Here is a 26,721-nt window from a genome sequence, read left to right as displayed (position 1 = left end):
ATATGTATTTCCTTAGTGTAATAACTATAAATACTATTGTAGATAGAAGTGATAATGTTCAATAACCTCTATAAAATACATAAAAATGTGCTGCGATCTAGGTATTGTTGTTAAGCACAAATGCGGAACGTTGAATTCCTATCCCTACTGTACTCTATGATTGTGGAAACAATTGTCCGGCTGGCAGCTCAACTACGTACGCAATATGTTGGCGCGTGAAGTAAGAACATAACTGGCACATCTGCTTCAAAAAACACAGTCGCGGACTCACGTCCCAAAAATCTCATCCAAAACGCCGCCACGAATGCAAACCGCAGGCTCATGCCCGCCATCAAAGCTCGCTTCTCTCCCCAGTCCCCGCCAACTCAACCTTCATTGCCTCAACCGTAAACTCAACCTCACCATCACCAATCTCCTTATGACTGATTTTCCCGATCGTCTTCCCATCATCGGGCACATTTGAATACGTCTCCAGCCCCTCGAACACGCCTGCCAAGTCAGCAACCCGTCAAGATAAATGCGAAAACGAAACACATCGGAGAGAAAAAGAACTCAGAAAAGGGGAGACTTAGCACTCACCTCCACATCCCTCGTCGCCCTCTACCCACAGCGGCAGCAGCGGGTAAACCGCGCCGGGTGCAAAAAACACGACTTCCCCATGCACACTGTAGTGCCTCTGCGTCCCCTGGGTCTGGATCCAGTTGCGCACCTTCTTTGGCAGGGCCGCAGCATCCATCATCAGCAGCTCACGCTCGTTGCCGTGCTTGTCCACGCCAGACCAGGACCCGGGGTAGAGCTGCTTGTTGTAGAAGACCTTGAGCGTTGGCGCGTAGTCCTCCAGGTCCGGGTAGAGCTGGGAGAGCTTGTAGATGGCGGCTTTGTAGGTGGATTTTGTAGCGCAGCTGGTTTTGAAGGGAGTCAGGGTAGTGCTGTTCCAGGTTGCGGTCCAGAGAGCGCCGGCGGGCGTTGGGTCGGCGGGTGGCGCGTCGGAGTCAGGTGCGGCATCTGCTGCTGCTGCGAGCGCGGATGCTGCGAGGACGGGAATGAACGCGAGGAGCTTCATCTTGCCAAGTCCGGTTTGGTGCCGTGGGTGAATTGTGAAAGGTGGGTCGACAGTGCTGAGTAAGTACCTGACTCTAGAGAAAAGGATCGAAGCACAGAACAGCTCGACTTCTTCTTTGAACTAGAAAACGAACAGTTTCATTCCCAGAGCAGGCTATATACGTCTTCGACCCGATTTCATACCTGTCCTTTTCCCCCGATCAGGCGCTTTCGCGTCGCGCTTCCGCATCCTATATTAACCGCAGGGTTGCCCGCGGGGTTGTTAGATTAAAAAGACAGATGGCACGGTAACCACGGCGGCAAGTCGCGCAAGGAAGCGCAACGTGTCTCGTAGTCGCGAAGTGACTTTCTCGCGGCGGACAAGCTGGGGAAGTTGTGCTGTTGAGGCGTGCGATAGGTAGAGTGTAGGTATGTACCCCTGCCTATGACGCAACGGGGATCGGCAATCAACACCCCTGCTTCCATCATGCAACCTGCCAACGGTTGGCGAGATACAAGTGGCAGGTAGCAACCGAACCTGTAGCAACTCTTGTCAGATGTATGGCGACGCCACAAGGAGTTTGAGTTCGCGAGCAGGTTTTGTACCTGGCGCGGTACCTGGCAACAACCATGCCCCCGTGAAGATGTGAAGTAGAAAAACGGGTGAGCTTGCGCTCTGTGCTGGCAACTGTCTTTGTTCCGCCACGAAGAAGCTGGCCATGCGTTCCTCAAACCGAGCGTCCGTCGAGGACGAGAAAGTCGCCCGCGACCAACCTCACGACGCACCCTCCTCCCCCGCGCTTGCATCTCCGCCCCGCCCCGCCCTACAGCGCCGCCGCACCACAGCTCGCACCCGCTACATTGATATGCTCCTTGGCCTTGACACTGTGCCACCACTCCACAACATCCTCGCCTCTGCTGCTGTCTGGGTGCTACTAGCCGGCTACCTCGTGTTCCCTGCAACGTTCAACTCCTTGTCGCGCTCCGCGCTCGACGATAAGGCAGATACGACACTCAAGGCAAAAGCATTAGCGACCGCTCGTAACGTGCCGCTGCTTTGGGTGGCGGGCGCGGCGTGCGCGGGCGGCGTGCTGGGCTGCGCGGTGCTGTGGTGGATTCACCGGCGTAACTACGTGTGGGTCATAAATCGGATTTTCTTGCCAGCGTTGCTGAATAGCATTGCGGGACTGGTGGGGACGCTGGTGAATGTGTATAGTGCGCAGGATGGTAAGTAGTCTGAGTTGCTGATGTAGGTGGGAGCTAACGGATGTAGGGCAGTATTCGGTGACAGCGAGGGTGACCGTGATAGTCACGGGAGCCTGCTCAGTGGTTACGGCGGGATTGTTCTTAGTGTACAACACGGTGATGTTGAAGCTGGTAAAGAAGAAGCATGACAAGGAGGTCAGAGCTGCGGAAAGGGATGTTGAGGTGTGATGATAGTATGTACTGATTGAACACCGCTTGCGCAGTTGCGTATGTATGCATATGCTATGATGGAAGGGAGATATGAATGACCCTTAACTTTTGAAACGAAAAGCAAAACAGATGTAGTATAGTAGGAGACCGGAGCGTGAGCTCATCCATGTATGACGCCGCGAAATGCAAGTTGATATACAGGTAGACGAAATGAAACAGAAGCTAGGCAACACTTTTTACCTCAACACTGGGCCTCTTCTTTTCATCGACCGATGGTAAGTCAGTAATGACGTCGGTGATAGGTACAACACTTGAGATGGTAGACTGTTGCCGCAAGCCAATTTGAGATGCAGCCGCGCTCGTTGCACCTGCATCCAAAAGACCGGTACCAGCTGCAGTTTCTCCAAGCGATGAAGTCGGGCGCTCCTCGTCTTTTACAGTGGGCTGGTCGTAGTGCCGGAAAATAACAAAGAAAATGACTGTAGTAACGACCATCGCACCAGTCAGAGAAGCGTAGAAAATGACCATTAGCGGGGCGTGTGCAACCGGTGTGAGCGCCATGGCAACGGTTGAGCCAACACCAGCAATAAGCAGGCTGGCGGCTTGCACAACAGCCTTCATGTCTTTGGGCGAGTGGTCGTAGGCGTACTCCAGAGCAGTGACCATCGCGAACACCTCGCCGATAGCAAGAAGGATGTAGAGTGGTGCCTGGATCCAGACGTTGATCTTGGCACCGGGAGAAGAGTAGATAAAATGCTGGATAGTCGTAGCATACAGCATGGATGAAGCAACAAAACAGAAGCCAATAGTGATGCGTGTGACAGGTCGGAGGTAGATGCGTCGGCGGTGGAGGAACGGATAAAGGACTTCCTGAATAAGAGGCGCGAACACAATGCAGCCCGCCTGATTCATGGCCGGCACCAAGTCGTTCGGGGTGCCATGAGTCTCCATCTCGGCTGCTTGGGAGATTAAATTGTTCTGCATCTGATCAAAACAGACGTAGAAGACGACGAATGCGATGAGAACTCGACAGGCCTTCAGACCTCGGGTAACCTCGTTGACAAGCTGACCGGTCCAGGAGACAGTGTTCTGGCGGTGTGCGAGCTGGTACTCGGGCTGAGCATGATCCATTTTGAAGCCGTTGCGACAGGCACAGACGACGATCTTGGTGGCTGCAGGGAGCACGTTGCCTTCGTGTGGGGTCTTGATGTACCACCGCTGCCCAAATACAAGCATGACGGCCGCAACGACCATGAAACCAAGGCACAGTGAGTACGCTGACGTGAAGCCGGTGTGTAATTCGAGATAGACAGTCAAAAACCAAGACAAAGAACCCAAGTTTCCCACCCAGAAGTACAGGTTGTAGATGTATTGGAGGGTGAGTTGTCGGTCGGTGATAACTTCTTCGCCGGTCTTGAGTGTCTTAATGGTCGATTTGTCTTCGGTGTATTGGTCAGCGATGAAAGGCACCATGATGGCACGGAAGCCGCCGCCTCCCAGCGCAATCAGTACCATTGCGAGGATGAGACCAGGTAGCCCCCACCCTTTGTCCAGTTGGCTGGGTATCGAACTCACAGTCAGTGCTGCACAACCAAGACTGTAGATGGCAACGCTGATCATCAACGTGGTGAAGTGGCCCAGCCAGCTGTCAGCCAGAATAGCGAATAAGGTTGGAGTGGTGTAGTATAGGATATAGAAGGCACAATAAATCCTCGTAGCCATTGCCTGGCCGAGACCGAGCGCTCCGGGTGTTTGGCCTTCCTCGTAGTGAGGGGGATGTTGCATGTAGTTTTCTGCGCGTGACTGTTAGCCTGAAAGAACTCTCGCAACAGGTAGTCATCCTACGCCATGGGCCTGTGATACCCCAAAACGCCGCACGTTCCCAGAAGGCAATCACCGCCACCACCCACAGCTGCCACGGCATGTCATCTCGAACACGCCGCAAGTCATTGATGCCGACGAATGTTTTCGACGATCTCGTACTCGTAGTTGCCGAATCGCTATAGCACTGTTAGCAATAGTTATGCAAGGCGCCGCGACGAATTCATACCCGGTACAGCATGTGGAGTTTGGTGAAAGGGCTGGCTTCCGCTTGCAGTCCTTGTGATTCATACTGCCGATGAAGAGCCTCGCTGGAAGGCTCTGGTTCCGTAAACTTGTCTGGCAAAAACGCGATGAGCGTTTTAATCCAATTTAGTATAAGTGCCGACAACTTGATGTGGAGCCGGAGGTATTTAAAGAAGTATCCAGAGGTAAAGGCGCCTGCAATCTGCGTTTGTGTAAAACCGAAAACAAATGTCATGCGGTCAGGCGCACTGCGTTAAGTAAGTGGGCGTACTCAAACTTGTAACCAGCATGCAAGCTTGAAAACCTCGAGGCTGTGTCGAAACTATGATGAAGGTTTACTTTCGATGCGGCGCTTCCGAATTAGTGCAACGAAAGTCTAGGTGATGCTGTTCCTGTACACTGCGGCAACTGTTCAAGACTACCTACAGGACAAGCCAACGGATACCACCCAATATGATCTGCTACGCAGATGCATAACTAGGCATTTCCACAATAGTCGGCGCCCACGTTGTACAAGGCCGTTTTCGTTGCGCCCAGACCTGCCGGTCGGCCTATTACGTGAGTGTGAGCTTCCGAATGGCCAACGTGCGTTTGAACAAGCAGTCTACCACCTGTAACCAGGCGTGCGGGCTGAGCGGCGGCTGAAATGGCGGCTGAAGCGAGCCTCGAGGCTTCGCCTAACCCGCGGAGTTGGGCCCGCACTGCTGCTTGGGCGCGGACGCGCCGGTAGACTGTGACCTCGGTGCCGTTTGAGCCAGCCAACGCATGCTGTGAATCGGCATCGCGTGGTGGACTTGACGGTCAGCAGGTTGTGGCGTCGAGTTCTCGAGACCAATAGCTGTGATCGAGCCTGCGTCGGTGGCTTCTTGACGTCCTCACCGCCAGCTGAGAGACCGCTGCGCGATATCTCAACGCACGACGATAGTTCAGGAGAACTAACGTAGGGCAGAAGACAGCAGCTGATAGATTCTCCAGGTTGTTGCTTGCTGGTGCATGTTTCGCAGACCGTGGCAATGGGACGCAAACAAAGACTTGTATGCGCCCTAAGTAACACCTGTGCGACGCTTCTCGACTAAACTGATGGCAAGCTGCATGTCTTTTACCAAAGTAACGGTCAGAGACAGACGAAGTTTGGGCGATCTGGGGAATTGCGCTTGAGGCTGCAGTTCATTGTTTGTGAAGTCTGGAACGTCGAGGGAGGAGCTGGAGAAGAGCGCTAGTTCGCTAGTCATTCGCGTCCTCCACTCTGCCGGCAAGCGGCCCCACTCTCACTGGAATCATTGCCGACCTATTGTTTTCTGTCATCCAAAAGTCGCAATTCATGCATTTCCATCTCACGCATCGCCGGCACCTGTGTGGCGCTGCTCTTGCGCTCGCTGCACCACATCCCGCGCTGCCCATGATCCCCAAGTTTCACGTCCTACGCATGACTACATCTGATGGCCCTGCCGCCCCGCCCCAAACAGCCTCATTTTCTCATTTCAGCTGATGATTCAGATGCAGATGCAGCAGCAGCCGAGTAAACCGTTCGCCGTCGCACAAGATCTGCCCATCAGTGAAGCGGCTGAAACCAGGACAAGCGGCCGGGTTGTGAGTCGCACGATCGGCCGTTGTAACGCGCCCCCAAATGGACGTGGTGCTCGTATCGCAAATCAAAATGCTATATTTGTGGTGTTGGTATATTGAATTTCCCATGGTGCCTCGAGCGACGAGAGCCCAGTGAATATCGATGATGAGTTAACATCAAGACAGTGTCACGTCACTCGAATATATCGGTGCCTGGTAGGTGGAGTGATTCTACATCCCTCGGTAACGTATGCACCACGTGTCCACGTCGATCTTGCGCAGACATCAACCAGCACCCTGGGCCTCGTTACATTCCCACTCGCTAGCGAAGTCGTGCGAACTTACCCACAAAACGCATAATCACACAAACGCTCATACGACGCACAAACGATAGACACGACCCGCTTGGAGTCTCAGATATTGACAAACTGTCACTGCTTTTGCCGGAAACCGACTTCAGTACAGCACCGGAACCCTGAGTACGCTCAGCCTTCTTTCTCCCGTAGGAACAATGCGCACGCTTTCTCTCTACGCCCGACCCTTGCCTTTGTCCTTACAGTCCTTGCAATCCTTCTCATGCTTTAGGCACTGATTGCACATGTAATCCCGTTCAATGTGCTTGGGGAGGATACTCCCGCACGACCCATGAACGCCGTATTTGACTTTCGAACAAAGCTTGTTCGTTGCGGCTGCTGGCTGGCAGCCGCAGGAGTAGTTGGTGTAGATTTTTGTGCACATATTATCAGTAGTAAGGGTGTGTTGTTTGTGGTTACGATACTGAATTGAGAGACCGGAGGGTGTGGGATGTGGGCCCAAGGTTTTATAGGCCTCATGAGGTGTGACAGTAGAGGAATGGTCAATAGGTAGGCGTTCACGGTCAGTGGAAAGGTGAATACTTCGCGGAGTAGAATGATGGAGTGTATCACTATAAGAATGCCAGTAATTGTTATGGACTACCGAAACTATGCGTGGTGTCCGTTCATGGACAACGTGCTTTGTACGTGTGGGTGTTTATTCAAACATCGAGCAACGACTTCAGAGGTGCATGCAAAAATGATACACTGTGACGAGATTCATTCAATCGCTCTCTTGTCGGTATAATTGCAAACGACGAATCTGGTGCCGAGGGCTAAGACGTCGACGACAGTCTTGTGTGTCAACTTGCGTTGTCGTGAGGAGCAATCCTTGCTGAGATTATCACAACCATCACGTCGCGGGATTAGCGAGGCCCTGTTTTATCACCGTATCCCTCGAGGGCTCAACATCATTCACTGGAAGCACGAAGATCGACATGAACATCATTTAGAAGCCACAATCAAGACATTTCAACTCAATGGTCAGCAAGCCAGGACCACGGCGCACCGCTGAAAAACCACACAACCCAAACACACCACCTCCCCCACGACACCTCAAATCATCACGATGGCTTCACTGCTCACCAATCGCCCCGCCCTACACCTCTCCTACCTCAAATCGGCGACGTACTATCCGCCCTAGTCCCTACACGCGTACACCCCGTACACCAAGCATGGATGTGATCCATCGTCTTATCATGCACCGGCTCAGGACAGCTATGCGCCTGCACGCCAAGAGCGACGGCTTTGTCGCAGCGAAACAGGCTCCAGATTACGACGGGGGTGCAGCCGCATGTATGGCTTCGGATGGAGTAGTTGCACATAGGTTAGTGTCTGCCGGGGTTTCTTGGTGGTGTTGGTGTCTTGCGGTGTGGGATTTAGAAAATTCGGTTTGATTCTGTGGGTTTGGGGGTATCTTGGTGTTGGTGGTGGGTTTTGTGTCGGGGACAGGCAGAGCAATGTGTCTTTATATACCGTTGTGCGGTGTTTCGTGACGGGGTAGAGATGTGCCATGCATACCGACACATTGAAGTAACCCTCTATTGACGGAAAGGGACTGATTTTTTGGTCATGCGTCGGCCAAGCTGTTGAGTAGAGAATGGAGACAGTCAATACCGTGACAGTGTGAATCCATTTGGCTACTATCAATATGTGTGGCATCCAAACTGTGGAATTGTAGGTGCCGCCGCTCCGCAGCTTCGAAAGCTCAATTGTTGTACATACCTCTCTTGTGGCGGACAGACTGTGAAAGAACACGCAGGGGAAAACTTATCCGTCGTGGCAACATTAACGTTCCGAGTCTTCAGAGACCCGGAGTGGGCTTATCACCTTTCCTTCTTTACTCTCAGCAATAATGACATCAACAGAACCTTGTTGCCCATGGTTTTAAGTGGGCAATCACGCTTTAGCACATTTGAAATCGCGGGATGGACTGGCCATGTTGTGCCAGAGGCGTCTCCCCCTTCTCCTTACTTGCACTACAGTGCACAGAAAGTTATCAGCAGGCAAGGCAGTACCCTGTAATAGTCAAGCTAGCGGCTATAGCAGCAGCAACGTGCTTCGTAGTAGCCACAGCTGACTTCGTGTCACAGCACGGTATGATGCCGCCTACTTGACATACTCCGTACATGCGTCTTCGTCCAAGTGCGCATTCACAGGTCGAAGAGACAGGCTAGGTGTGTATACTGAAGTTATATGCTGTGAAAATAGAATGCGTGTGCTTTGGCCATCAATGATGCTTCAGCCTTGACGCTTCGAACACGGATGTTGACAACCATGCTCTTCCACCTGCTAATGAATAACTACCCAGTGTCCTGACGTGGCGCGCTTCAAGTCCCTCTCCACAGCTGTTTTTCACTCTTAAAGTCACTCACGTCCCATTGACCACGTCTTTATACGCTTTATATAAACCTATCTTTTACAACCTCTCAGCCTGTAGAACAACCAACTAACCAAAGAACTAACGAACTAACCAACAGACCAACCAAGTCATCAGCTACCCATTCAGACAACGAAGAACTAAAATAACCAACCGAACAGCCAGCCAACCCGCCAAACCAGCAAAATGTGCACATACTACACCCGCGCCTACAACTGCGGCTGCCCCGCCCTCAAGAAATTCTTCTCGCGCTGCCGCGCGTCCATAGCCGCAGGCACGTCGTCTCGCAATTGCACGGCCCCCGTGCATGATAAGACGCTGGATGAGATTGTGGGGTGGTGTCCTGGATGTGCTAGGTTGGCTACGAGGAGGGATAGTGCGTTTCTTGGGTAGGCGTGGTAGCGGAGTAGTAGGGTATGGAGTTTAAATGTGATTGTGTGCTTTGGTGTGGGTGTGATGTATGCGGTTTGGGCATTGAGATGGCCGTGGGGATGTCTTGCCGGAAGTATCGAGGATGTGCGTGATGCTCTGTCGATGCGGGATGTGTGAGTGATGGTGGTGGTGGTCCATCGGTGCAACTGGTCCATTGAGACTACGGTTTCAGTATCGCAACTGCGATATCGCTCAGCAAGGTGATCAAAAGGTAGGTGAGAGAATCGTGTGTCAATTGTCCAACTATGCTATCTCGAAGCCGCAGAGTATGTAGGTGTATGAACAAAATCAGCGCTAGTATTAGATAGGTGCAGCCTTCTCACAAAGGTGAAGAACAACGTCCAGGGTAGGTGCATCTACACCGCAGGGTAAGAGCTTCCTGAACCGTCACAGTTGCTAAAGTTACTGTTACTTGCACTAAAAGAAGTTGGTTTACTATGTAACAAGCTGATCTTTATGCAACAGACTTCACGCTGTGCCCCTTATGCATTGCATTTGTCCCATTTGAGCCGCTGTGCTGTTGCTGATCTGGATAGTAATGAGGTAGCTTTCCCTTCGCCCGCTCTCTGACCTCTTTCATGTATCGATCTTGTTCCAACGTGTGGACATTGAATACGCGCAGAGTTCGGTGCTTCGTCGCCGCCCCAAAAGCGCGTCACTGCGAATGCGACGACTAGGAGTCCGCCAGAGCCAATGATGACCATTGCGATGACGACACTGGGTGAGGCCATATTGTCTCTCTTGTTGAGGTAGAAGACTGAGGTGGTGTGACTGGCGTCGCCGTTGACACTAGATTCAGGGAAGAATATATTGGAATCGCAACAGCGAAAGAGTTGTAACAGAGAAAAAAGCTTATGACACGGCCTTACTCGGGTTACCGGCACTTGTACTTCAGGGGGTCCCGGAAGCCGCGGGCTTGGAGTCTTCGGATTGGAGATGCGGCAGCAAGGAGGTAGGTTGCATGATTGATTAGGCTTTGTGGCAGTCAAAGCTCGCCAGTCCTTCATCGCCAATGAACACAACAGCGCCAAGACATTAGCTACTGCAATCAGGAGGACCCTGACTGCGAGAGACTTTTACGAGTGGGCCCAGCTTGGGTCAGTGACCTGACAGTGAGGTCCTATCTCATGTGACTTACAACAGAAGGGCAGTGTATATTGTAGCAAGCGAGGACTCACTATCGTGTGAGTCGTGATGTTTTTTTTTAGCTTGCCTAGCTTAGCGGCTTAGTACTGAGGCCTGACATATGCAACTTTGAACTACTATTACGTCTACCTCTATACTAGCATATTGTTCAGCACGCTATAGAGTAAAGATAGCATGCCTAAGTAGGGTTGCTGTGATACGTATGCACCGATCTCGGCAGGCAGCTCGTATTATTGGACTTACTGATTGCAATCAAGATTCCAGCGAGTATATATGCCGTGCCGAGTGTCGTGAGTGATGGTGGTGGTGGTCCATTTGTGCAGATGTAGCAGGTGACTGGGAGTTGGATCACGGATCTAGGTTACATGGGATGAGTCGACTCTCCTTGAACGTGGTGGTGCTCAACGGGTCAACTGATGGCAGGACTCAACGTTCGCGTCACCGCCAGCACCACCCTCCTCTCCGCCGCCACGCGTACCAGCACCCAGCAGGCAAAAGCCCGTCCTTGCTCTCTCCCCCACGTGCTTCAAACCTCCTTCGCACCCCCCCGCTTCCTCGCCCTCCGCCTCTCCCTCTCCTCCCTCCCCGCATGCCTCACCGCAGCCACCATATTCCAAAAGAACACGCCCGCGAAAACCACCCCAACACCCCCCAACACCGCCACCACACACACCATACACAGCACCACGACCCCAAACGCGCCCCTTAAAAACACCCGACTGGAATTCAACTCGTCCAGCGCCGTCCCGACCTGCATCGCACTTAAAACCAAGCCCAGGAACACGAACACGACGAGCAGCCACGCGACGTTGCGCTCGAAAAACAGCGCGTAGCGGTTATACCCGTACAAATACCCCCTCACGAAATGCGTCGCGAAGAAGCGCGTGCGGTAGATCGAATTAACGCGGGCGAGCCGCAGATCGCCGAACGCGAAGCGCGGGTTCACGGCGTGCGCGGCGAGGCCCAGGCGCCGCAGGACCTCGCTCGCGAAGGGCTTCCACCAGGCCCAGGTCAGCGCCGCGGGGACGAGGGCGTGGGCGTGCGCGAGCGCGAGGTCCAGCGGGGTCGTCAGGAGCCAGGTGTAGCTGAGCAGCAGCCCCGCGGCGGCTTCCCACAATGGCGGGGAGGTCAGGTGGGTGCGCCAGAAGGCGGCGTCGAGGAGGTAGTCGGGCAGCGGCTTGAGCAGGATTTTGTTGGAGAAGCGCAGCAGGTGCAGGTCCATTTGCGTGGTGGCGAGGGGCTCGTAGGCGTACATCTTGTAGCGGTGCAGGGGGCGCGCGCGCATGGGGCGGCCCGCCATCCACAGGTGCGCGTGGATGGCGTTGAGGCGGGAGAGGTCGAGGTCTTGCGCCAGGAAGGCGGGGATGTCGTCGTTGGCGAGGAAGGCGGTGGCGCCGCGGCCGGCGAGGGTGGGGAGGGAGTCCAGCGTTGAGAGGGTTGGGGTGTCAAGGACGACATGATTGAGTTGTTGCGATGAGGTTGGCGATGTAGCGGCTGAAGTCGTTGGGAGAGGTCGGGGTGTGAACGGGGCTTCGAGTTTGTCGGCCATTTCAATACTGTCCACGCTGGTCGCCATTTCGTGTTAGAGGGAGGGGGAGTGACGCAGAGGAGATATATACGACTATCAGGAAGATACCCAGTCTTGCACGTGACTAGGCTGTCTCACAGGCTGCAGTCTCATGGCTCACAGCCTCTCAGCCATCACAGCCCCTGCGGACCACAGGTCTCAAATGGGCAATACAACAAACGCCATGTTTTGTGCAATGCTACCTAATGAAAATTCTCCATGCCTACACATCACTCTTAGTTTGAGGAATGTGGATGAAGATGCTGCTGAACGATGGGTGAGTATCATCGACTGGCAAGGCGAAGCAGTGGAGTTCAGCTGTCCTGCGCCAACCCCACACACCGCGGGCGCTAGCCGAGCGACACCCAAGAGCCAAAAATAGCCGGTTCACGATCACGTGCGGATTCACTCCACGCATCACCACAGCGTCTTGAACAAGAAACCCTGCATTGCACAAAACGCCGGTCCTCTAATGCATTCGCCCTAATTTTCTACCACCCCCATTAAATGTCTCCTATTTACAGTAATTTGCGGGAAAGCTCCCCTTCTGTCCATTAACCTCGCCCTCCCACCAATCCTGCGAGCTCTCTGTCTTGCGCACAACCTTTATGCGGTCGCCCTCGCGAAACGACAGATCACCCGCGGTGTGGGAATCGAAGTCGTACATGGCCGTGACGTATTGTGCTTGGAAGGAGCCGATTTTCTTCGGAGGCGGGGGTGGCGGGGGTTTCTTTTTGCCGGCGGCGGGGTTGGGTGTGCCGGCGGGTGTGTAGGCCGGGGCAGAAGCGGTAGAGGAGCGAGAGGGGATTTTGCCGAAGTAATCGCGGTTGGGGTTGCTGGACTCGGCGCCGGGGGTGGTGCCGTTGGAGTAGGTGGAGGTGTACGAGGTGGAGGAGGCGCGCCGCCCGAAGTGGTCGCCGTTGGAGGGAGTGAGCATGGGCGAGCTCGAGCTGGAGATTTTGGGTTTCGAGGCGTTGAGGGACTGGATGGAGGGTTTGCTGGCCAGGTTGTAGGCCGGCGGGGGCGGGCCGTCCTCGTCGGGCGATGTCAGTGTGGTCGAAGGTTTCGAGACTCGGCCGCCCGCGACGGTGGGCGTGATGTCGCTGCTGGCGCGGCGGCCAGGGAGGACCTTGTTTCTGATGCCCAGCCCTGTCAAGGTATCCCCCTTATCGGGCAGGCGCATGGGCTGGTGCACCGCCTTGCCCGTGCGAATGAGCGTGAACTCCGTCTCCATCTCCTTGCGCAGCGGCGTGAAGGAGCCCTCCCACTCAGGGATGACCTCTTCGGGCTCTGGCGGCGGGTCGGGGTAGCCCTGCTCGTGTGAGTACTGGTGCAGCACCGTGTACAGGTTGCCAATCAGGTTGTTCTGCAGCACGATCTGGTTGGCGAGCAGGTGGGGCAGGATGGAGAAGGTGGCCTCGTTGAGGCGCGGCAGCGAGTTGCGCAGGGACTCGTCGGCGCTCCAGTAGGCGGCCTGCGAGCGCTCGAGGTCGGCCTCGTGCTTGTTCAGGGCGACGTTCTCGCGGTCGGTGCGTGTCTTCTTCTTCTGCAGGGCGTCGCAGCGGCTCTTGTAGCGCTCGTAGTCGACCTAGGCAGTCAGCGGGTGCTACAACACGCGACAAGATCCCTCACCTTGGCGTCCTCGCGCTTCTTCATCGTCTTGTGCATGGGCTTCAGCGCGTCCTTGGCCAGCTTGGCCGGGATGATCAGCTTCTTGTCGATGTCCTTGACCTCCTCCATCATGTCCGTCTTGAGCTCGGCGAAGGCCTCCTGCAGCGCCGCGACGCGCTCCAGAGTCGGCTGGGGCGTCTCGACGGCGACATGCGAGCTGAGCCCGGCCTTTTCGGCGCCCAATGGCTTGAAGATGGTGTACAGCTGCTCGATGGTGGCCAGCTGGTGGTTGAGGATGTTGGTCCAGGCATCGCGCCACTGCTTGGACGACTCTTCGAGCTGTGCGGGTCAGCCGAGTCCATGGGGGGGCTGCGGTGCGAGCGACGGGCGGACGGAGTCTTGCCAGCCCCACCGGTTCGCACCGCGGGCGCCGCTCGCACCATGGCGAGGGGGCGGCAGCAGCGTACCTTTGTCAGCATGACCTCGGCGTCCTTGAAGTCGCGCAGCATGGCCTCGATGTCGGCCTCGTTGGGCGTCCGCGGCAGGAAGCGCCCGGTGAGGCGTTGCATGCGCTGCATGGTGCTGGGGGGCGCAATTGCGGGCAATGCGGGCGCGGGCGTCGCGGTACAGAAAGGAATGACCTCCAAGCAAGCGGGAGGGGCTCTGCGGGTGTGGGCTCTGCGGGCGCTGCGGGTGCTGGCTGGCGACTGCGCCCGTTGTGGCTGTGGCAGCTAACGGCTCGCGGAAATGTTAGTGAAGGGGACGGGAGAGGGGCTCGCTGGGTGCTGCGTCAGCCAGGACACGAGCGGTGGGTAGGACGGCACGCCGCAGTCAGGCATCCCGACGCGACCGCGCGAGCCATGAGCGGACGGCGATTCGAGCGTCGCGCACGCAGACACAGCCGGCAGCGGACCGGTGAGTGCTGGTGCTGGTGCTGGTGCCTGGCCTAGGCCGGCGTCACGTTTCCGCGCGCCTGACCCGTGCCGCGACGCGTCGCTGTGGCCGCCGCCATCGCGCCCGTCCTCACCCTCCCACGACGACGCGCCCATGTCTCGCAGCGCCCCCCGCAGCCCCCGCAGCGCCCGGCCTCGCCCTTCGCCATGACGGTCCCCCGCGGCACGCCCCACGCCTCGCAGACGGCGCCCGTGGCCGAGTTCCGCTGCCTCTACACGGCCGACGTGCGCAAGAAGCAGAAGAAGTGGCAGGATGGCTTCCTCAAGTTCCACGCCTTCAACAGCCGCGTCATGGTGTACGACCACGCCCGCAACTTCCTCGGCGACACGTACTACAAGGACCGCGACGCGCTGGCTGAAGGCGACGAGCTGACGCTGGACAAGGGCGTGCTGGTCGAGGTCGCCGATGCCCTCGGCGTCACCCAGACGGACCTGGCCCCGCTGTTCGAGCGGAGGCCGCAGGGCGTGGCGGGTGCCTCGAGTGCGTCGGGCGTGCCGAGTGTGCCGAGGGTGCCGCTGGGGGCGCCGCTGAGTGTGCCGCCGAGTGCACCGCGACGCTTCCAACCGCCCTCACACGTCGCCCGTCCGGCAGCCTCCTCTGCTGTCCGTCCGTCGGTCTCGCACGTGACCCGACCACCACCAATCGCTCCTGCCGTCCGACCGCCCACTGCTGCCACTCCTGCCGCGCGACCACCACCCACTACTGCTACTACCACTGCCTCCACCGCCACCGCCACGACTACCCCCCGCACCGCCCAGCAGCTGCGCCACAAGTCACTCAACACCCTGCTCGGCACCCCGAAAGGACCCATTGGCAAGTCGGTGCCCATCACCTCGCCTTACGAGGCCCGTCAGGAGCAGCAGCGCGAGAAGGAGAATGACTTCGCCGTGGACCGGGCCGCGAAGAGGCAGAAGACCACCCACCGGCCGACAACCTCAGTGACATCCCCAGTCGCACCAGCGACAACCTCAACCACCCGTTTGTCCAGTCCAGTCCAAGAGAGCCCCGTCCCGAGAAAGATCCTGCCACCGCCGGTGAGGACTTCTACCATGTCAGCGAAGGCTCCTGCTGTTTCAGCGCGCAAGCCAGCACGACCACTACCGCATGACACGCCAGTTGTCATCCTAGACGAACCGGACGCCGTCGCTCCTCCCTCTTCCGACCCCTCGCTGCCTGACACATCCCCTGACGTCTCACGGACACCATCTAGGCCTGCCACGCCACCACCCGTCAGACCTGTGGTTGCTGCGAAGCAAACGCCCAGGATCCCTCGGGGGAGGGTCCCCGTTCCGAGCGTGAAAGCACTGGAGACACCTCGAGCCCCGGCACCGCCATCCTCACCACCAGTCAGCGCCTCGAACCGCTTGACGAACGTCGACTTTGCTGTTCAGCCTACGCCGATTAAAGCGCCTGCTAAGGGAGCGAAACAGCCCTCGCCTTTGCCTTCGCTGGAGCCTCCGAAGTCGCCCCCTCGAAATCCCAAAGCAAAGTCACTGCGGCTGTCCAAAGGCGTGAAGCGTGGCACACTGATGATTTGCCAGCCCACACCAGCCCTGCCACCTTCAAGGCACTCTAGTGAAGCTCGAGTGCTGGCCAAGAAGCCGAGTGTAGCGAGACGATCCAACACTCCCAATCGAAGGTCGCCCACGCCGCCGGCCGTGCAAGACACATCCACTGCTTCGATTGCCTCGAAGGCTAAGAGGAGAGCAGGCCGAGATACCGTGGAATGCGCGCGACTTTCTGAAGTGTCACTCGACGAGTTCGACGACGACCAGGAGTTGATGCACGGCTTGATGGATCAGCAACTCTTGGTGTCTGCAATACCGCCAGAGCCTATCGCGATACCTAGCAGTCCTGAAGTGGTCCTTTCTCGGCCAAAGGCAGCCAAAGCGGTGCCCACTACTCGTAAAACAGCACCACGAAAGGCAAGAGAGTCGGCATCAGTCAAGACGCCACCTCCTCCACCCACCAGATCAAACAAGCCAGTTCAGAACCCACAGGTGATACGAGACCCGTCCCCGCCAGCTGCGATGAATGCTGAAGCAGCGGATGTGCAGAGCAGAGCTGCCTCACCTGCTCTCAGTGTGTTGTCAGATTCACGGTCACGAACAGCGTCGCTGTCACCTCGCAAGCTTGCTGCATTGTCGACAGGCGGGTTTCGTAGAAATCCCAAGAGCGCAACACCGCAGCCAATTCTAGCCCCAGCACAACGCAACGAGACCGTCGCTCTGCCGCCACATCCTCTGCGTGCCAATAAGAAAGGCCCGCTGATGACCACAACCGAGCTTGCAGCCATGCTGCAACAGCCAAAGAAGAAGCGGCGCGCACCCGCTGACCCCATCGAGGATGAAGGCGAGACAGCAGAGACATCACCAAACCGCAAGTTTCGACGCGTACGTAGTGAAAACGACGCACCGATCCCGAGCACAAGCGAGGACTGGGAGAAGAGGAACGCGCCAAAAGCCCCCCTTGCAGCTACCGAAACGCTTATCGCCGACACCGCAGTCCCTAAGAAGAGATCCGGGCTTGCAGCGCTCATCAAGAAGACTGATCCACGTAAGAAGTTTGTCAGAACGCAGAGCCTCACGGTAGAAACCACCCTCCCTCCTGCCCATGCCACAGAGTCACCCATGGTGAGCCCGGTGGTGGATAAAGACATTGGGCCATGGAGTACGGAGGCGTTTGATCTGTTTGATTGGAGGCCACCGGGACGAGAGGAGCTGGGGGCTTGAATTGCGTCTTTGTAGAATATCCGGTCGAATAAACACGGCAACTTTGTCTTTGTTCGATTCATTTCGGCACTCGGAACACCGACGCCACGAGTCATGTGAGACCCACCTCATGCTTGTTATTGTACTCGCCAGGCAACAACTTGTATAAACCTCAGCGGTCAGCTTGTCAGCGACATTCGCTGTTTGCAGTGTAGTTAAATCGTCAATGGATACAAGCGCGCTCGAGAAGCTTCGCCAATGCGGCCGACTCGAAACTTACAGCACTGCACGACACCACCTGGGCTTCTACAATAATGTCGGTCTGACTGCGACGTACACGACATCGTCCGCATTGAAAGATCCTCTTGAGAATGTGGTGTTCACGGCCCTGCGCCATGTCATCGGGAAGCATTCCAACCTCAGCGCCATACCAGTCAACGAAGAGAAGTCAAGCCCCGACGTCTACCTTGCACGCCTGCCCGAGATTGACCTCCGCACATGCGTTGAGTTCCACGCTCGTACGACACCGATCCGCCAGGGCGACGAAGCTGACGATGAGCTCGACGAGCTGCTGCGCGACCAGCACGACCGCAACTTCAAAGGCAACGTCCCCTCACGACCATACTGGCGGCTGCTCGTCACCTCGTCACCCACGACCCCTGGCCCCTTCACGGCATCGTGGATCTTCCACCACGCGCTCTGCGACGGCGCTTCGTCCATGCTCTTTCACCAGAGTTTCCTCGACGGCCTGAACACCCCGGATCTAGACGCCAGTCCAATCGTCAAAGCACCCTCGACCTCCCTTCCCCCCTCCCTCGAAGAACTCCACCCCATGACCCTCTCCTGGACCCTCTTCCTCCGCGCCATCGCCAGCTCCATCCTCCCCTCCTCCCTGACCCGCCCCGCAAACCTCTGGACCGGCCCGCCCGTCCCGCCAAACGGCACCCCCGCCCCCCAATCAGCCACACAAACCCTCTACTTCTCCGCCGCCACAACCCGCGCTCTCGCCACAAAGTGCCGCGAAGAGAAAACCTCCGTCACCGCCGCCCTCACCGCGCTCACCGCCGCCGCGCTCCACGCCTCCGCCGCCCCGAACCAAGCCCTCAGCATCGACGTCCCCATCTCGTTGCGTCCGTGTCTGGCCCCGCGTGAGAATGAGATGCTCAGCGCGACCGCGAACTGCACCGCCTCGTTCCCCGCGCCCGACTCCGCCGCCACAGGCGCACTGCAGTATTTCTCCTGGGCCGCCGCACGCGCCGTGAAGCGCGACATCGCCACCGAAGTCCGCAAGAACGGCGCAGACAACCCCGTCGCGCTGCTGCGGTATGTGTCCAACATGGCATCGCACTTTACGCAGAAAGAGGGCGCGGAGAGGGAGGCTAGTGCCGAGGTGTCGTGTCTGGGCGTGTGGAAGGGTGTGCAGCGAGATAATGCGGGATGGGCGCTCTCGCGGCTGTGTTTTTCGCAGTGTGTGGGGCGCTCGGGGGCGCCGGTCGAGGTTTGTGCTGTTACGGGCGCGGACGGGTGTTTGGCGGTTTGTTTCCGGTGGGTTGGGGCGGGGGGCGTGGAGAGGGTGCCGGGGTTGGTGGGGGAGGGGGTTGAGGGGATTGTCGCGGGGGTGTAGGCGGGGTGCTGGTGAGACGGCGCGTGGCCGGGGGTCATGGGGGTGAGGAGGCGCGGTGAGAAGTGAGCAGTAGCAGAGGCAGCTAGGGGTGGAAACATGGCCTGTGATAGATGGCTGAAGGCTGGAGTGTGAACGTCAGCAGCGTCGTCAGCCAGAAACGAGAGACTGGAACATGATCATCGTTGTTTAGCAACGGGGAGTAAGCAGTAATCCTCGCACCCCAGACCGAGACCTCGAGTATTCCATCCGACAAAGACCAAGTAGCCAGTACTCCACAATCCCCACACCACCAACCCATCTTCTGCAACAGCAAAGTCATTACACCTCCCACCCGCACCCCCGAATCAAAATATCGAAACCCAAGGTATCAAACACCCAACCAGCCCGCATCTCTCATCGACCATCCACTGCAGCGCAACCAATTACTTCCGCCCATACACACCCCTCTCGTACACCCACACCCCCTGTCCCTGCCCCCCCACAACAACCCGCCGCGCATACCCCTGCCCATAGTGCCACCCATACGCCGCCTCGACGCTGGCGTGGTGCTGCTTTACTCGTGTCTTGATCGTGCGCCACAGCTGTGCTGACTTGGAGGGGCTCGTGGTGGGTTTCGTGGTGGGTTTCTGGACGGATGGTGATGGGGAGAGTGTGCTTGTCAGGGAGGTTGTCGATACGAAGGGTGCTTTTTTCATTGAGACGCTGAAGGAGGAGGAGGAGCGGGGGGTTGATTGCGCGGTTGGTGACATGTTTGCGGCTGTGGAGAGTCGGATTCGGATTTGTGGACTGGAGCGTGCTTGTGCGAGCTCGGTGTTTCCGAGCCCTGCGTTCGAGATTGCCGTGGACGAGAAAGCGTTTCGAAACGTGACGGTCGCTGGTTCGCGGTATTCGAACACTTATCCAAGGTGCAAGTGCAAGTCCAAGTCGATGACGATATGCTCAAGACAGCCGACGAATGGAGAAGTCCGAATAGGGAAGTCGCGAATCCAATGGAGATGCCCTACCTCACCAGCACCCGCAACCCTCTTTATACACACTCGTCTCATTTGACGACCCCGTATCCTACACCGACAACGGCATCACGCACCACGCCCTCCCACAACGCCCCAATCCCCCAGATGTCATTCCCACGCCCTGCCCCACACCCCACGCGCAGCCAATCAGCGCCCGCGTCGGACCCGGGACCCGCAACATCGGCGCGCGGTGTGCAGACGCACGCGACGCAGGCGTTGGTGCATGCAGGTCAGCGCTGAGTGGTAGCAGGCCATCGAACCCGGTAGTAGGGAAGCGCATGCCTGAGCCGGCACGACGGCGATCGGTGCAGCAGCTGGGTCGGTGTTGGGTGCTGAGTCATGCGGTGTGGACGAGCTGGTGAGTCATGCGCGCTGCGGATGCGGATTTGAAAGCAGATGTTGGGTGACATGCGCGCCCTGTGGCGGCGCGCCCTGTTTTGGACATGTGTGATGCGGTGGGTAGGTTGGGGGCGATGTCGGGGTGCTTTAGGATAATATGAAATGATCCCTTGCATTTAGGTACATGCGAGGGGTTTTCACAATATTAATATACTATGTTATAATACTAGATTTATGATAGAGAATTAAAGACATATAAAGCTTCAGTAAACTGTCTTCTGGGATGGCTCTCCTCGACTTGACAAAGGACATCGGGGCCGGGACAGGCGAGTTGTCGTCTGAACAATGGGCGTGAAAAGGAATACTCAGCTGTGACTGCATCGAGCCAAAGGGCGTGAGTTTGTTGAAACGACCACCGCTAAGGAACATTGAGCACCCACTTGCAGCGCATGGAAGCAGAATTGATGATATGATTGGTCGACCGTCAAAGATCCACCCAAGCATCGTACTTCGCCATAACCTCGAATTGTTGCCTTTTGCAAAGCAACAGCACTTTTATTCTGCTGCGATCTTCACCATGGCCGACACACTGCGCTACTGTACAAGTGAGGGAGATGGACGTGGCACGGCAATCGTGACCAGAGTCGAGCCCACATGGGACGACGATGTCGCTGCTCTGTTCAGTAGACCATACTGGACTTCCAACCCTGAACAGACCGGATCCCACTGGATATCGATCATGCGGGAATACAGCCCCTCAGCACCTGCGCATCTATCGCTTGACTTTGAAAACAGAGCCTCGGTTGAGAGCAACATTGTTACAATCTACCAACACTTGCGCTCAAGGTCCATGCCCATCACGAAGGATAATACACATTATTGGCCGCTTGAGGCATTGGAGACGTTGCGAACCTGGGCAAACCAAGGGTTTCGACAGACTTCTGCAGAGCCATTGCATTTCCGAGAGGTCATACCTGCACCACAGCAGCTTGATATGACAGACGAGACGAGGGTGCGAAAGGATATTCGCTCCCTAACACCTGGCGAATTGCAGCTCTACCGGGAAAAGCTGGACGATGTGCTTGGGGTTGGGCGCCTCGAGTCCCACTGGCAAGAGCTCGGCATTTTGCGTCAGTTTATCTGCGAAGACATACCCTGATGGAGGACATTATCAGCTAACGACACCACGGATTAGATGCGGAATGGTGTTTGCACTACCAGGAAGCATTCATATTTTGGCACCGAGCATATCTGCGCTACGTTGAGGAGCTGATCGACTTCCCAATTCCTTACTGGAACGGCTTCTCCGCTGATTCCAGCGATCCAACGTCTCCCTCCGCCGGTATACCCTCTATATTCTTGGAAGAAACTTATCTGCATTCCAGTGGCGAGGTGCGTAGAAACCCGCTGAAGTACGCATTGTCTCTCGACGGACAAAACAAAGCCGGCACAGGCAGATATGTTTCACGCTTCCCTGAACTTGAAGAGGGGCGTGCGAACCCTGAATGGCACAAAAAGGTGCATCTCTTCGACCTGTACCATCGGCAGATTGCGGAAGCGTTCTCACGGAAGAATTTCTCTCTGTCCGAAGGCCACGGATACCCATGGGCGAATGTGCCGGACTTCTCGGACGATCAGCCGGATGGATTGTATCCGGCGTCTGCACGGCAGTATTTCGATGGCCTGTTCGAACAAGTACACGACAACTACCACGGTTGGATTGGTCACGACATGGTGAGTTCGCATGCCACATAGCCACTTGTGAACTCGGATGGGAAGCTGATAAGCCAAGGCTGATAATTCTTACACCGCGTTTGATCCTATTTTCCTGAGTTATCACTGCAACATGGACCGCATTGCAGATTCGTATCTTCGACAAGATCCTGACCGATCCTTCTCCTCGAATTTCCCTCTCCGTCCCTTTGTGGACGGAGCTACTCGTGTAGCATACGAGGACCCGCGTGCATGGAGATACGTTACCATAGGTGACATGGCTAAAGTGACAGTGGCGAATCGATTTTGCTATGCACAGCCAGCAGTGCCAGACTACTTGTCTCTTCACCGAACCTTGCTCTCCAACGCTAGTCGCCCGTCCGGTGGAACGTCGCTTGCCCAAGATTTCACAAGCCTATCAACGGCACACACTGGCGGCAAGAGTGAGAGACAAGGCGTACCAGTCAAGAGAGATTTGGTTCCGTACATCGTGTTCACTGGGATAGCGTGTTTAAAAGATTCGTTCCAGATCGATGTTTTTCTAGACGGGTGTGACAATTCTACTCCTGATCCGGTAGAAAATCCCTTTTATATAGGACGGATCACTAGACTTGGTATGGGGAACGGAAGGGGTGGTGCGGTCGGACTGCGCAACGCCCAGAGATGCGATAAGAAAGCCATCTCACGTGTGCTGAGTGCCGCACACGTTAGAGAGAAGCTAGCTAAAGGTGTGGCTATTTTTCAGACTGTTACTGAGCTACACACAGGTCGGATAGCAGAGGAGCACGAGTGGGAAAAGTGGCCTGGCTTTCATGGTGAGCTCACATGGATGGAGGACTTTGATGTGATACCTTAGGCTTGTATTGTCAGGTCCCATCTCATGTTGCTTGGGATGGAAGGGCAACATATACTGTACCGAGCGAGGACTCACTATTGTGTGAGTTGTGATACTTTTTGGGCTTGCTAGCTCCGTGGCTCAGTACTGAGGCCTGACAACAACAACAGTAGTTAACAGTTGTTAAGTTGAGAATACTGTGCTTGAGATGCAGCATTAAATTACATTGACATTATTGACAATCGCCAGGTGAATCTACCTCTACGGCTTCACAATACGCTGGAATGGCAGTGTGTTATCTCTGAAGAACGTCGCCGTCGGCCTCGCTGCAAAATCAGGGTTGGTCGTGTTGCAGAGCTTCGTGAAGTCGCCGACTGCCTCGATCTTGTCCTCGATGATGCTCTGATACTGCGCGAGCGGGCACGACGATCCGGGGCCGCTGGTGCAGTTCGCAACCGGGTACACAACCTCGTTCAGGCGGATGCGCAGGTACGCGTCGCTCGTCGAGTTGCTAGATGCAGCGCAGGACAGGCGCTCGAACGCGACGGTGCCGCGCATGGTGAGGAACCGACTTGCTCGGAATAAGCGGTCTGGCAGGGTCTTGTTCGCGGGGAGCTGGGGCTCGTTGTCGAAGACGCCGATGGCTGCGAGGATCTGGTTGATCTGGCCGTCGTTCGAGAACGAGGCAATGATCTTGGGAGGCACAAAGGTTGCGTTGCCGGTCTGGTATGTTGCGTTTGGACCATCGACGAAGCGCTGTACCAGGCCCTCGACGACTGGCAGCATGTTGTACTTCTCGATATCAGACCCCAGGCCGTTGCCATACCAGTAGCGCAGATCCTGCGCGTACTCGTACTGCAGAGCCTCCTCCTCGGTGAAGATGTCGCAGAAAGGACTACGACGGCCGGTGATCTGCGTCTCGAAGCCACACAGGTATGGGATGATGGAGACATCCCACTGAGTAAAGTTGAAGCCTCCCTGGATCTTTGCATTCAGACGCGACCGGATCGGCGGCAGGTAGGTGTTGTCCCAAACGTCCTTGTAAGGACTGCCGCCTTCATCATTGTATGACGGGCACAAGTCACTGGTCGCCAATGAATTCATCCAGGACGTCGGATCGCTGCTGTTCAGAGCATAGATGGTGCCAAGATCAGTCGCGTTCGGACCAAGGAAGCCGTGAGAGAACAGCCGTGCGCTGTCACGCACACGGGGACCAGACTTGTAGTAGTTGGCCCACATCGTGAAGGGAGTGTTGTAGTCGTACAAATCGGCATAACGAAGACGCCAGGTTGCACCCATCTCGGTCAGCTCCTTGTAGCCCGTGATAGAAAGCTGGGCGATCTGGTTGGACGGATCTGACAGGACCGGCTTCCATGGTTTGAGGAAGTCCAAGCTCTCATCGCTCACTGTGAGGTTTGAAGCAGCTTGGACGCGGGTATAAAGGTCGACCCATTCCTTGTAGGCGCCGGTATCAGGGTATCGACTGCCATGACGGGAAAAGAAAGCCGCGAGATCCACCGTGCACCCTTCCGGAACCTCGGCTGAGATACCAGTCACTTCAGGTCCTGCGAGCTGTCAGTACAGCAAACATCGAATTCCTCCAGCTGTATGTACCAGGAAACCATTGCCCATTGCCACCAACATGTTGCAGAATGTTGAAGTCATCAGCGACCACCTTGGTGAGGACTGAGACAGCGGCGAGAACCGTGGTGAAGCGTTCCATCTTGCAGAGAGTATTGCGCAATGTCAGTTGGTTCAACGAGACACTTCCATAGTGTCGTCTTTATATCCATCTAATGCCCAGCTTCCATGATGTGCGCTCGGAGATGAGCTTTGGCAAATGTTCCCAACTGGGCAGCTGGACAAGGATCTTTGTGGGGCAGCTCGAACACGTGGGCCTCGTCGGGTGAAAGACAGGTCATCTCGTGTCGCCAACTTCAACTACCAAGATGCTGCGATGGATGGACCATCCTTCGCGCCTCATCCTCAGAAATTGTCGTGTTCGTGGAAAAGACAACCATGAGGCTGGAGTAAACCTCGGAATAATCAGCCGGGCCGATTACCGGAATCTAGCTGATTGTCCAAGCCACGTGCGCTTATCGGTATCTGGGGGTGCATCTTCGCTTCCAACACTGTCCCTTCACCTCCACGCTCTTCCATAACGCCCGGTTGGCGATGCATGCATTCTCGCCCATGGATAATTGACTATCCGACCAATTCCGGAGTAAGGATTTCCAATTGCCCGCCGAGTATGGTTGAACCGAAGCCACGCCAACGAAAATTTGCCCCACGCTCCCGCACAGGGTGTCTAACGTGCCGTGCCAGGCGGAAGCGGTGCGATAATCGGCGGCCAACATGCGACAACTGCACGCGTCTGAACCTGTCCTGCGATTGGCAAGCGCAGCGGAAACTTATTCAGGAATCCTCGCCAAGCTCCAGCTCGAGTCCTGAGGAGGTTATCGAGAGTGTGCCGGATTCTCTCGGGTGTTGGGATTTGCTTCCGGGGGATGCTGGAGCTGAAAGACAGCACTTGCTACAGTACTATATCGAGAAATTTGTACCCAGTGTATCGGTAGCAACAACACCTACCAGCTTCTACACAGCATTGTATATGCCATGGGCCTTCCAGACCGAGGGCATGCTGGATGCAATTCTTGCTTTGTCATCAGCTCAGCTGGCGCGGCGTACTGACGACAAAGATCGTGCATCGCATCTACGGACTGTGTCTTTGCGACATCAAAGGCTATGCAGCGGGTTTATCAAGGATCGCTTATCGCCATCAGGTCAGCCTCTCCGGGACACCTATCAGGTTGTTGCCATCATCCTGTTACTAGTTGGCTTGGAAGCTCTCAAAGGCAACAAAAGTACGACATGGATCCAGCAGCTCAAGTGTGTGCGAAAGATATTGGATACTCTGTCTCCGGAGCAGAGTATTGTCGATTGCGTCGAGGTGGACTCGTTGCATCGACACTTTACCTACCACTATGCGATGGCATCAGTCATGTCTCAGGTTTCGGCTTCTGCAACGACGCCAGCGCCCTCCCTCGAGCACGATCTACTTCCGATGCTAAACGTCGCCATGCCGTTGACGATTGATCCTCTGATGGGCATTGCATATCAGATGTGCGATCTTATCAGCAAGATTCAATATGTTGTCAATCCTGACCCCGCATTTCCGCAACTGACCGAAGCAACCTTCAATGCCATCGAGAGCGGTATACAAGCATGGACATACGAAAGTCCATTCGCTTCGGGCGTCGATCTGCCCGTTGCGCTTGATCTGATCGCACTGGCTGAATCATATCGTCTGTCCGCGCTCATCCAGTTGTACAGAAACTCGCAAGCACATGCAAGTCTTGTGCCAGGGTGCGCCGCCCGCGCGATGGAATTCATCATGAGAATACCTCCTGGTAGCCCAGCCGAGTCCAGTCTTCTGTACCCCATCTTCATGGCTGGCGCCGAGCTAGACAGCGAAGTCGCTATCGACCGTTTGACGAAGAGGCTGAAGGACATCTCCGATCGCAACCGATACGAGAACATCGATAGTGTTCAGAAGGTGCTCAAAGAAGTTTGGCGGCCGAAGCTGGAAGGTGGCACGCGAAGATGTTGGGAAGACGTGCTGCGCGAATGGGAATGGTCGTTCACACTAGGATGAGGACGCACCTTCACAGGCTACAAAGCAATTCTCTTCTCGAGAAAGCGAGTTGCTGCAGAACTACAGTACAAACGTTCTGACTTCAGGTTTCCAGCTCCGCTTTGTCTGACCCGTTGAGGGGACGCTTCGGATACTTCGCGTACCCCGCACCCCTTGTGCACGCTAAGACAGCCCCACGTATTCGTGAGACTCAGACGTGCCGACTCTTCACAACTGTCAATTGGCGCTCGTCCACCTGGAGATGGAACTGACCCCGCGTGACACTATCACTATATGCAGTCACAAGGCAAGAGGGGTA

At 56.0% G+C, this 26,721-nt stretch overlaps 10 protein-coding genes across 10 annotated transcripts; 5 read left to right on the top strand and 5 right to left on the bottom strand.

Annotated features, from left to right (window-relative positions):
• Positions 1-90: 90 nt before the first annotated feature.
• On the bottom strand, positions 91-1,429 carry C7974DRAFT_396965 (uncharacterized protein). The gene is made up of 2 exons (XM_046142133.1): positions 580-1,429; positions 91-489 (listed from the first exon to the last, which is right to left on the bottom strand). Exons 1-2 carry the CDS (start codon positions 1,061-1,063, stop codon positions 332-334), a joined length of 642 nt encoding a protein of 213 aa, XP_045996703.1. The 5' UTR covers positions 1,064-1,429; the 3' UTR covers positions 91-331.
• Positions 1,430-1,583: 154 nt separating this feature from the next.
• C7974DRAFT_209651 (uncharacterized protein) lies at positions 1,584-2,577 on the top strand. Its single transcript, XM_046136941.1, has 2 exons — positions 1,584-2,268; positions 2,315-2,577. The coding sequence occupies exons 1-2, from the start codon at positions 1,761-1,763 to the stop codon at positions 2,473-2,475; spliced, it is 669 nt and encodes a 222-aa protein (XP_045996702.1). The 5' UTR covers positions 1,584-1,760; the 3' UTR covers positions 2,476-2,577.
• On the bottom strand, positions 2,478-4,487 carry C7974DRAFT_209654 (POT family-domain-containing protein). The gene is made up of 2 exons (XM_046136942.1): positions 4,303-4,487; positions 2,478-4,250 (listed from the first exon to the last, which is right to left on the bottom strand). Exons 1-2 carry the CDS (start codon positions 4,379-4,381, stop codon positions 2,680-2,682), a joined length of 1,650 nt encoding a protein of 549 aa, XP_045996701.1. The 5' UTR covers positions 4,382-4,487; the 3' UTR covers positions 2,478-2,679.
• Positions 4,488-10,927: 6,440 nt separating this feature from the next.
• C7974DRAFT_312649 (uncharacterized protein) lies at positions 10,928-11,950 on the bottom strand (the record flags this gene model as incomplete). Its single annotated transcript, XM_046138374.1, has 1 exon — positions 10,928-11,950. The coding sequence occupies one exon, from the start codon at positions 11,948-11,950 to the stop codon at positions 10,928-10,930; it is 1,023 nt and encodes a 340-aa protein (XP_045996700.1).
• Positions 11,951-12,229: 279 nt separating this feature from the next.
• On the bottom strand, positions 12,230-14,263 carry C7974DRAFT_209623 (uncharacterized protein). Its single transcript, XM_046136940.1, has 3 exons — positions 14,047-14,263; positions 13,601-13,918; positions 12,230-13,556 (listed from the first exon to the last, which is right to left on the bottom strand). The coding sequence occupies exons 1-3, from the start codon at positions 14,155-14,157 to the stop codon at positions 12,483-12,485; spliced, it is 1,503 nt and encodes a 500-aa protein (XP_045996699.1). The 5' UTR covers positions 14,158-14,263; the 3' UTR covers positions 12,230-12,482.
• A 387-nt stretch (positions 14,264-14,650) lies between these two features.
• Positions 14,651-17,265, top strand: C7974DRAFT_456311 (uncharacterized protein; the record flags this gene model as incomplete). Its single annotated transcript, XM_046146009.1, has 1 exon — positions 14,651-17,265. Exon 1 carries the CDS (start codon positions 14,680-14,682, stop codon positions 17,263-17,265), a length of 2,586 nt encoding a protein of 861 aa, XP_045996698.1. The 5' UTR covers positions 14,651-14,679.
• A 103-nt stretch (positions 17,266-17,368) lies between these two features.
• Positions 17,369-19,058, top strand: C7974DRAFT_456305 (alcohol acetyltransferase; the record flags this gene model as incomplete). The annotated part of the gene is made up of 2 exons (XM_046146008.1): positions 17,369-18,825; positions 18,989-19,058. Exons 1-2 carry the CDS (start codon positions 17,471-17,473, stop codon positions 19,056-19,058), a joined length of 1,425 nt encoding a protein of 474 aa, XP_045996697.1. The 5' UTR covers positions 17,369-17,470.
• Positions 19,059-20,770: 1,712 nt separating this feature from the next.
• Positions 20,771-22,909, top strand: C7974DRAFT_209589 (uncharacterized protein). The gene is made up of 3 exons (XM_046136939.1): positions 20,771-21,350; positions 21,416-21,954; positions 22,013-22,909. The coding sequence occupies exons 1-3, from the start codon at positions 20,798-20,800 to the stop codon at positions 22,787-22,789; spliced, it is 1,869 nt and encodes a 622-aa protein (XP_045996696.1). The 5' UTR covers positions 20,771-20,797; the 3' UTR covers positions 22,790-22,909.
• On the bottom strand, positions 22,910-24,719 carry C7974DRAFT_209556 (acid phosphatase PHO12 precursor). The gene is made up of 2 exons (XM_046136938.1): positions 24,383-24,719; positions 22,910-24,333 (listed from the first exon to the last, which is right to left on the bottom strand). Exons 1-2 carry the CDS (start codon positions 24,489-24,491, stop codon positions 23,030-23,032), a joined length of 1,413 nt encoding a protein of 470 aa, XP_045996695.1. The 5' UTR covers positions 24,492-24,719; the 3' UTR covers positions 22,910-23,029.
• Positions 24,720-25,019: 300 nt separating this feature from the next.
• C7974DRAFT_434866 (putative Zn(II)2Cys6 transcription factor-like protein) lies at positions 25,020-26,423 on the top strand (the record flags this gene model as incomplete). The annotated part of the gene is made up of 1 exon (XM_046145017.1): positions 25,020-26,423. One exon carries the CDS (start codon positions 25,020-25,022, stop codon positions 26,421-26,423), a length of 1,404 nt encoding a protein of 467 aa, XP_045996694.1.
• Between the last annotated feature and the right edge of the window lie 298 nt (positions 26,424-26,721).

Source organism: Boeremia exigua (assembly GCF_020726555.1).
Source record: "Boeremia exigua strain MPI-SDFR-AT-0100 chromosome Unknown C7974scaffold_7, whole genome shotgun sequence".
NCBI lineage: Eukaryota > Fungi > Ascomycota > Dothideomycetes > Pleosporales > Didymellaceae > Boeremia > Boeremia exigua.
Note: the sequence above shows the minus strand (reverse complement) of the source record. Positions and strands in the feature narration are given on the sequence as shown.

Coding starts and splice junctions, on each gene's coding strand:
- C7974DRAFT_209654 (XM_046136942.1), bottom strand. CDS start 4,381: ATGCCGTGGCAGCTGTGGGTGGTGGCGGTGATTGCCTTCTGGGAACGT. Junction 4,251..4,302: donor GGGTATCACAGGCCCATGGC/GTAGGATGACTA, acceptor AGTCACGCGCAG/AAAACTACATGCAACATCCC.
- C7974DRAFT_396965 (XM_046142133.1), bottom strand. CDS start 1,063: ATGAAGCTCCTCGCGTTCATTCCCGTCCTCGCAGCATCCGCGCTCGCA. Junction 490..579: donor GGGCGACGAGGGATGTGGAG/GTGAGTGCTAAG, acceptor CTGACTTGGCAG/GCGTGTTCGAGGGGCTGGAG.
- C7974DRAFT_209589 (XM_046136939.1), top strand. CDS start 20,798: ATGGCCGACACACTGCGCTACTGTACAAGTGAGGGAGATGGACGTGGC. Junction 21,351..21,415: donor GCAAGAGCTCGGCATTTTGC/GTCAGTTTATCT, acceptor ACCACGGATTAG/ATGCGGAATGGTGTTTGCAC. Junction 21,955..22,012: donor GTTGGATTGGTCACGACATG/GTGAGTTCGCAT, acceptor TGATAAGCCAAG/GCTGATAATTCTTACACCGC.
- C7974DRAFT_209651 (XM_046136941.1), top strand. CDS start 1,761: ATGCGTTCCTCAAACCGAGCGTCCGTCGAGGACGAGAAAGTCGCCCGC. Junction 2,269..2,314: donor TGTGTATAGTGCGCAGGATG/GTAAGTAGTCTG, acceptor TAACGGATGTAG/GGCAGTATTCGGTGACAGCG.
- C7974DRAFT_209556 (XM_046136938.1), bottom strand. CDS start 24,491: ATGGAACGCTTCACCACGGTTCTCGCCGCTGTCTCAGTCCTCACCAAG. Junction 24,334..24,382: donor CAATGGGCAATGGTTTCCTG/GTACATACAGCT, acceptor GACAGCTCGCAG/GACCTGAAGTGACTGGTATC.
- C7974DRAFT_209623 (XM_046136940.1), bottom strand. CDS start 14,157: ATGCAGCGCATGCAACGCCTCACCGGGCGCTTCCTGCCGCGGACGCCC. Junction 13,919..14,046: donor CCGAGGTCATGCTGACAAAG/GTACGCTGCTGC, acceptor TGACCCGCACAG/CTCGAAGAGTCGTCCAAGCA. Junction 13,557..13,600: donor AGAAGCGCGAGGACGCCAAG/GTGAGGGATCTT, acceptor CTGACTGCCTAG/GTCGACTACGAGCGCTACAA.